The sequence below is a fragment of the Melanostigma gelatinosum genome, assembly GCF_949748355.1.
Source record: "Melanostigma gelatinosum genome assembly, chromosome: 14".
Lineage (NCBI taxonomy): Eukaryota > Metazoa > Chordata > Actinopteri > Perciformes > Zoarcidae > Melanostigma > Melanostigma gelatinosum.
The window spans coordinates 21,646,746-21,655,746 of record NC_136647.1 but is presented as its reverse complement, the minus strand read 5'-3'; the positions used below and the strand labels follow the sequence as shown (position 1 = coordinate 21,655,746).

The following is a 9,001-nucleotide window of genomic DNA, read 5'->3' as shown; positions in this document are numbered from 1 at the left end:
TGTCTGCTTCCATATTAACATAAAGGGAACTCATATTCATGGCATTATTTATTTCCATTTGTATTTTTGTTAGGACTTTTCCTATTCACTTGATTGATCAGAATCAAAACCAATCCGCTGTGAATCAGTTTAGTTAAATAATGAAAACTATGAATCATTTATCTTCCACTGTAATAAATATGTCATATCTTTAAGCTGGACTCATGAGAACAAACATGCCTACTTGCATTATACTAGCTCAGTCATGCAATATAAGACACTTTTACTTTGTAAATGCGCTTTCATGAGAGAACCAGCCCGTGCGTGTGAATACACTCACTGCAGAACATCCTGTTGACCGTGATGACTTCCATGATGGCGTGTTGTGTCTTACACACACGGTTGAAGAGGAGGAGGCACAGGGCCAGGTGACATTTTCACTTCATCTTGGTGGGACGAGCCAGGAGGCCCAGGGGGTGAAGACAAATGAACTGTCATCAAGTAGCTGTGGGACGGATCTCAGAGAAACATCCCCCTCACTCGCTCACTCACTCGCTCACTCGCTCACTCACTCACAGCACGGGGTGAAACTGCAGCTATCAACTGCATTTAGATGAAGCACATTCACCTCCATGCAATTTGGGGGACTCATTCTACCTGCTAAGCCACAGCCGCTACGAATCAGAACTGTTACATTAACCATTGACGGGTTATTGATGTACAGTGAAGAGTAACTTGGATATGTTTCAGCTCAGGTCCTGTTGTCCCATGTCTTTGTGTCTAAGTGACTGATGGGGACAACCATTTGTGAAATCGGTCCAGTATTGAGAGAGAGTGCTGCAGTCTGCAGCGCGCGCTGCAGTGTAATTGCTCGGGGCAACTCCTCACCGTCAATGTACGTCCACTAAAAGTTTATTTATTTGTTGGTTTATTTGAACGGGACAGTGCACATTAATAAAAACATTTCTGCAAATGCGCCAGAGTTAGCCAAAAGGCTATTTTTCATCTGTAGTCCCAAAAAGTGCGAGTTTAACCACCGACCGGCTCAGATTGTTATTAGAAGTGTCTGACAACATTACGGAAACACCGTTCAGAGAGTGAGCAGAACGAGACCGTACTCTGTGATTTCCCCAGAGACAGAAGAGAACTCCCCTTTAGCGGGTCTGGATGGACGGCCACCTGCCTCGACCCGGGCTGGGCTGGGTTGAGAGAGCGCGAGAGCGCGAGAGAGAGCGCGAGCGAGAGAGAGAGAGAGCACAACGGCTATAACAATAATAGAGATTGGACTAAATAACAACAATATAATGATAATAATAGCATAGCAGAAATAAAAGTAGGAATATGACGACTCTTATAATAATAACAGCAGTGGATATAATAGAAGCATTATAGCAGTGACTTTACTTGAGTATTTCTATTTTATGCTTTTACTCTTTCACGACACAATTCAGAGAGATATACTGTTACTGCACTACTGAGATATGACAGTTTTTGAATTGGCCTGATTTGTTATCAGTCATCATTTAAAAATAGCATTTATAGATCTAAATATAGCACCGAGTGTTTTATCAGCTCAGTACTTCTCTTTGAGGCATTGGAAGCACACGAGCCCGGGTTTAACCCACAGGACCTTCTGCACACCGACACTCCTCTCCACCGATATCACAGCACATGCACAGCATAGGAGTCCTTCAGAGGAAACCTGAGGCAGATTCACTCAGTGGCCACTTTATTAGGTACGCCAGTAATCCAATACACCAGCGTAGCCACACATTTTACCTCTACAAAGAGGCTATTGTTCAGTTAATCATGTTTGTGTAAATATATGCCGTGGTTCACATTAGGTTAGGCGTGTAAAACACATGCCAAGTGGTTTATAAACACGGACGGATATAAAATGTGGTTTTTCAAGTTTTCCTTTCAGTGAAAGAGAATTTGAATACAACCACATATTACACTTTCGAGATTGATTTCCCACCTTCACTGTAAGGCGAGAGGCAAAAACAGAATGCCTTCATGCAGCGGTGTATTTAGCTTCTTTCAGACTCGTGGACAGAAATCATCCAACACACACATTCTGTTGTTTATTTCACTACTTTGTCTCTTTGCCTCATTTACTTATTCAAACATTTTAGAACTTTAGAATTCAAAGATAATTGTCTTAATGTCAGTAATCAACAGGAGCAGTTTGTTATCAAATATGTATTTATTTTTGACCCTTTTCACTTTAAAGGATGTTTTCTCAAAAGCTTAGACACCAAACCTTCCAGTTAAAATCTAAAAGCAACTATCTTTATCATTTTCATATTCGTGTTAGTTGGATTTTAAATGTCATTGTATTACAGATACTGCGACACATTACCACGAGTGCTGATCTTTTTCTAGACAACTTACCGCTGTAACGTTTCCTTTGATAATCAGGATTCTGTAGACCAGGCAGGTCAACAGAAGCTGCTCAGTTAAAAGACACGAGCCACGTATTTCTGTGGAAATCTTTATTTTGCAGACATTAGCAACAGCAAAAGCCTCACTGATCCTTGTTCTCATGCAACAGTGACATGAGGTTCAGTGTTCAGATGAGGGGTACAGGAGTTAATGCTCCCAGAAAGTCATGTTCTTAGATGTTGGTTTGAACTGGTGGTCCCGATTCAGCCGGTCATAATCAACCTGATGTGTGTAGTGATGCAGATATCACTAGCTGCCTTCAAACCCAGTCACAGTCACTGTTTGTCTTCCAGCAAATTACCCCACCTAGCTCAAATGGATGTCAGGTTAGCACACAAAGCTAACCCATACTCAGGAACATAGCAATGTATTAATCGATTATAAACACGTTTATATCGTTACATAAAGCTTTTGATCAGACTAAATAACTCCGTTCGTGCTTCAGCCTGTTGGAAGAGATGCTGGATTTGGTCCTAATGCTGCTTGATGACCACCAGGTTCTTCAGCATGTCGAAGGAGTTGCCGTCGGGCTCCACGGAGACCACTCCCTGCTCCTTGTTGTGCACCTGGAGGAAGCCGTTGTGGTCCAGGCCCACCACCGCGGCCTCCAGCCCGTCCTCGCTCCAGAGACGCACCCGAGTCCCGCTGAGGTCAGAGCACAAGAGAGCGATTCAGGGAAATGACAAAAAGCTGCGGCTGGAAGCGGTGTCTGTTTCTCGGCTTTGACAAAGACCAAGAGCCTTAAAGACTGAGACGACTATCCGCGAGGGACGAGCATTTCAAGCAAAAACATGAATACTTCAATATTCACTCGTGGCTTTCCTTACCCCAATATCATAGAAGCCGAACTCTGATGCCATGTTCTCCCTACTACTGACTGACATGCGTGTGTCATGTGTTTCACTGCCTTGACTCCTTTGCAGAATTATGCACACTCGGTGAGTATTTATTTACTCCTTCAACACAGCAACGCTCTCCTGAGTGCACCTTTCTAGTTTGATTTGTTTGTATTGAGGCACATCCAACACTAACATCTGTTATACTTAAAGAGCAGCTGTCTGTGATGACTTCGTGCATGTGTATTGTGATAACAGCTGGATATTATCTGTGGGCTGTGCTCCAATTCAAACCTTCACTATTCCCTCTGAACTTTGAACACTAACTATCAGACTTCATTCCTAGTTTGGTTATTGGACCCTGTTCTCAGGGTGGTGCACCGTTATTATTGTTAATCAACATTTTTATTGACATTAATAATCTATTGATGTCAATAATTTAGTTTTTCATATGTGCTGATAACCAAACACGCTTCTGCCCGCTCCCATCATATATGTACGTTTTACTTTCTTGAAACTGCATAGAACGACGATGTACTTTGTAGATTCAACACATCTAACGGACTCCTTCCTTTCCTGTCACCTCCGTTGCATGTTTTTGTGTCTGTGCATAGCATTCTTAGATATTCATCATTGTTTCATGTGCAATGGAGTTCTTATCTTATAGCTGTTCATTTTTTTATCAACTAGTGATGCATTGATGTGATTCGTGGGCTGGGTATCAGATCCACATTCATCAGCGTAATTATAAAACGCTGTGTTTCCTTTAGTCACAGCAGCCCTGGCCGTAGCTCTGCTTACATAAAGGTGGGAGAGCGCCGGCATACCATCTGTACTGTAACCTGAGAGCAGCTGTATTGACATCTCCACCTAAACATGCGTGTACCAGCTAAAGCAAAGCTTCTGATTCAATGAAAAGTAAAACCCGCGCTCACCTGTGAAGCCATCTCTTGTAGTAGGTGGGCAGCACGGCGTCCGCCCCCCCCAGCTGGAAGCTGGCGATGAGGGCCTCCAGGCCGCTGACCGTGCGAGCTATGAGCTGGTCGCAGCGGAGCGGCTGCAGGCTGCAGTTATGCCGCGCGTTGTACTGCTGGATCAGGTCATTGATACACATTGTCGGGTTGCTGTTCGTCACATTGAACCCACAGCCTGCAGGGCACGTGTTCAAGACATGTTACTGTGCAAACACTGTGTCTGACTGGTGCCTGATGGAGAACTTAGTACACAGAGACTGGATTATTACCACTGGTGACTCATTATTTGTCCCAAATGAAAAGGTGATGAAGAGGAGGTTGTTACCTATGAGCAGGTGAAAGGTTGATCCTATCACAGTGGAAGTCACCAGCACTCCCCCGAGCTTCATCAGGTTACTGTAATAGATGTCATTGGGCCACTTCACCCTCAAGTCTATGTCCTGACAAAGGTTGAAACACGTTCAAACGTCATCAACCATCAACACAAGACATTTTCATAGAACAGCCAATACTCACTTTGTGCTACAATATGATATCCTGCTACCAGGGAGCACTATTTAAATGATGTTTGGATACGATATCACAGAGGATGTGCAGGCCGGTGAAGCCGGTGAAGGGAGGACGTGTGTGCTGGTACCTGGTATCCAGGAAGAGTGCGGACAGCCTCCACTGCCGCCAGGGCGACCAGATGCTGCAGGAAGGGGATCCTCTGTCCGAGCTTGGAGCTCAGCTCCACCTGGGCCGTCAGAGTGAACATGGCGCAACCCAGAGGGCTGAGCCAGGCATTCCTGCCCCGACCTGCAGGAAACACAGGAGACATACGAGGGGACGATAGGTGTTACACACTTCTGACAAATAAGATGAAGAAAAAAACGAAGATGTCAATACGATGGAGGCATGTGTGACTGTTGCGTATGCAGGTGTACAGTGTGCTAAAGCACTGACCTCTGCCCTGGCTTTGTCGAGCAGCGACCGCTATCAGACCCACTTCCTTCGGTAAGTGCAGAGTCAGCCTAAAGAGGGAGACAGACATGTTAAAACCTTTAAAGAGTATTACAGGGGCTCCTGGTTTAGTCTCACCAGGGGCTGTGAAGTCTAGTTCATGTGGCTTTTCTTAACATTTATTATTTCTATTGCACAATTATAAATTGTCATCTCCAGCAGATTTGGTGCAGACGTTTTTTGTGCGAATGTAAAAACTAAAGATACTTTCCCGAACACTGACAAACTGACAGCTATTTCTGTATGACGTGGTCCAGCAGCTCACAATGCTGTGGTCAGTACTTTACTTCAACAGAGGTGATGTTGAGATCTAGATTCAGGCGCCTCAGAACGCCTGGATCTGTCCTCATCTAGATCTTGTGGATCCTATATTGTTGATTTCAGAATGTTTATCATGTTTAACGTTTATCATTACAGACTAGCTTCTGACTGGGCTTCACGATGGCACACCTACGAGTCTCAGCCCGGCATGGATCACATTATGATGAGAACATAAGCCACCTTCGTCCATGATTCACACGCAGCTGTTTGAGCATATCAGCCGGCCACAAAGTAGAATTTGTTGTCATCATGACACACTGTGCTGACACTGACAACCAAGTGCCGTTGTCGCCCAATTTCTACACGAGAAAAACACGACAAAACAAAAACAGAAGAGCATTTCTGTAGTGCAAGTTTTGAATTGAAACAATTCTCTGGGCAATATGGCCGACATCTTAACGGGAACGTCAACTCTTTTTAAACCCCCCAAAAAGACAAACCAATTTCAAATGTTTTTCAACCATCGAACTGAGTGGCGCCTCTTTGTTGATCTTTGACTGAGACTAAATAGCACACTCAACAAGCACTTTCATCTTTGAGGACTCGTAGAATTCATTTGAAAAAGTAAAAAACGTACACTGTTAAAGCTTATGAAGTTTCTAAATAAAGTGAATGTAAGTTATAGCTTGAAGTGCAGTTGTATTTCCATGACGGTCCTGCGAGGTTGTAATTATTAGCACAGTGTGTCGGCATTCCATCAATGCTCATTTGAGTGCTGGGGCGGCCTTACTACCAGAAAACCAAAAAGGAAAATGTTTGCACATTCTCTCATCTCCAAATGCAATTAAAGCTGATCCAGCGGCCCAAGAAGAACTGCCCTCGATTGGCTGGCGAACAAAGATCGTGAGGGTGCAAAGCATGCGAGCAGGGCCTTTCTGCTTTTGTGATGCAAAGTTAGTCATCGGTAAATCAGCTTATGGATGAGGGCACCCCCAGCTCTGGCCAGATAGAGCTTTGTAACAGACTTCTCTAAGGGCTGTTTATCAAAGGGATAGATGGACGGCTCAATCTGGCTTCTGAGCTCAGGGAATGTTGATGTGACGGGCTGATGACTTTGTGCGGCGGACTGAATTAGCGAGGAGTTTATCAGCCGTTAGTCGAGTTAAGTACGACTGATTATGAAAAGAGCGTTCACAATTCTTCTTGTCTGTTTCATAGAGCGCTGCAGGGAGGACACGTCTCTGTAGGCCAACCAGGACGTTTGAGTTACACTGGTTCCCAAAAAGCCAATGAGACTTTCCATTGGATTGTTGCAGAAAATAATGTGTGGCAAACAAAGGTTTATGACAGCGACACATTTTATTCATCAAGATAATAAAAAGCTAACATTAGGCTATAAAGGAACGACATGAGAGTCACATGACTTCACGTCTCCACCACTGAGCTAAAGGAGGACCAGTGAGGACGCTTCGTCGTCTCATTTAGACACTTGTTAGCAACCACCTTCTTTAAGACACGTAAATGCTTCAGAATTAATCTACTGGAGTATTTACTGATATATTTTATACTGTAGTACAAAACGTTAAAATCTATTACGCTTGTGTTAACCACAGACCTTATTTTAAGGCATGCAACCAGAAACCTATTCATTTTTAAAACATTGACTTCGAGACCACAGAACTTGCGGACTCATTTCTGGATTTTAGGAAGGCGACAACCTCCGGTTCTGCCGAGTGAAGCCGATGCGGAAGTGCCTTAAAACCTGCATTCTCTCTACTGACCACCAGGGGGCGACTCCTCTGGTTGTCTATGAGAAAATGACTCTACTTCTCTCTTGATTTATTCCCTCAGTAAACATTGTAAACATGAGTTTATGTCTCAATCTCTAGTTTCAAGTCTTCTTCAATACAGCATGATGTTCATTTAGTACATTATGGTCCATTTAGAGTCACACAGACCATAAAGCAGGGGATGCTTTAGGGCGGGGCTTACTGTGATTGACAGGTCACTGCTGCTACCAGAACCGTATAAACTTCTCTACGTCACTCCTGTGTATTCTAAATATGGTAACTTCTGTTCATTGGTTGTGGAAAAAAAAATGGCGACGGCGAAATCCAGGCTTCCTATCGGCAGTCCACAAACCAATGGGTGACGTCACGACGACTATGCCCCCTTATTTAAAGTCCATCTATGGTTTTAGGACTCATTTATGCAGCACTCCATAACAATAGTCAGCTGCCCAATGCCCACATGCTGCTTCCTAATGGCCTTACAATAATACAAAATCCACTATCTTCATTCTGTGCAAAAATGTACAATTTCTTTTAAAAGAAAGATCTGAAGCTCATCGGCCTCAGCCATCCAAGTTAGACGGATCATGAGGATAACAAGTCAGAGCTGTTACTCTCCTTCCTGCAGCTCAACAAAGAAACACAAAGAGGGGATTTTATACTGAAACAACCTTAACTTAGGAAAGACACCCACGAGATGTGATGAAGTCAGCCCATTACGAAAGGCTCTTTTAACGGCCAGTGTGAACAGGAGGGATGATTACAGCGACTCTCTGATTCAATCTGCACACGGACACCTGGCTATTGTTTGACATGTGAACCTATCCTTACAGTTCACCTGTGCAGTGGTTATTTGGTAACAACTCTATTTGCAAATCCTTTAATCTCTGCAAATATGTCGGCCAGACGCTCATAGCTTGGGGGCGAATGAAAACATGTGGGGGGGTTCTGAAAAAGCTCACAGCTTCAGGAATTCGTTCACTTAGCTGAAGCTGATCACAGTGGACATTTTGTGTGGCGCTTCTGCAGCCAAGTAACCACCAACATGTGCTCACTAATGAAAGACAAACAAAAAGATTTAAAAAGCTAAAAAGCAAAACCCTGGGTCTCTGCTGTCTTTAGGCTCAGGTGGAATAATAATAATACATCATTATATATGCAGAAAACTGGGAAAGACAAGGCTGAAATGTATTTCTTATGTGATTGAATTATGTTGGAGCACATGAAATATTTCCATATGAAGCGATAAACACAGCGCTGGGTACTCGGTGCAGCGCTCGCTGTGTGAGATCTTAATGTGTGCCGTGTTCGCTGGAGCATGACCCTGCTGAGGGTGAGGCTGGTGAGGAGGTGCTTAGTCCCTGCTGAGGCTGTAACTGGGGGGGATGCTGCTGTTTGGCAGGACCACCGGAGAATCGGCCTGGTCCGTGACTGAAGGGTCTCTGCTGATAATCAGCCCCACGTGGAGAACAGGACCGGGGGTCCAGCTGACTCTCCGGAGTCCTCGAGCTTCATAAAATGAGCTTCATATGAGAGGAGCCGGACCTAACGAGACCAGCGAGTCCACCGCTGACCGTCTCTTCTGATATCGCAGCGGTGTCTGCATCAATGGGGGACACAGGACGTTCAGTTTGTGAGGACTTGAACTGTTAAATTCGTTCAGTCCTGACTCATTCTTTTCCATCTGATCATCAACAATCATCCTCATGTGTAA

At 44.2% G+C, this 9,001-nt stretch overlaps 1 protein-coding gene across 3 annotated transcripts in view; it reads right to left on the bottom strand.

The window, feature by feature from the left end:
• Positions 1-2,471: 2,471 nt before the first annotated feature.
• The window catches only part of hlcs (holocarboxylase synthetase (biotin-(proprionyl-CoA-carboxylase (ATP-hydrolysing)) ligase)), a 34,475-nt gene continuing 27,945 nt past the window's right edge, over positions 2,472-9,001 (bottom strand). For 2 of the 3 annotated variants that reach the window (XM_079283096.1, XM_079283097.1), the window contains 5 exons: positions 5,180-5,247; positions 4,872-5,032; positions 4,560-4,674; positions 4,196-4,409; positions 2,472-3,069 (listed from right to left, as the gene is read on the bottom strand). In XM_079283096.1, the coding sequence (XP_079139222.1) occupies positions 2,898-3,069; positions 4,196-4,409; positions 4,560-4,674; positions 4,872-5,032; positions 5,180-5,247 (730 nt within the window). In that variant the 3' untranslated portion in view covers positions 2,472-2,897. Of the gene's footprint in view, positions 3,070-4,195; positions 4,477-4,559; positions 4,675-4,871; positions 5,033-5,179; positions 5,248-9,001 lie in introns of those variants that run through there. The other variant, XM_079283098.1, reaches the window with a different exon arrangement.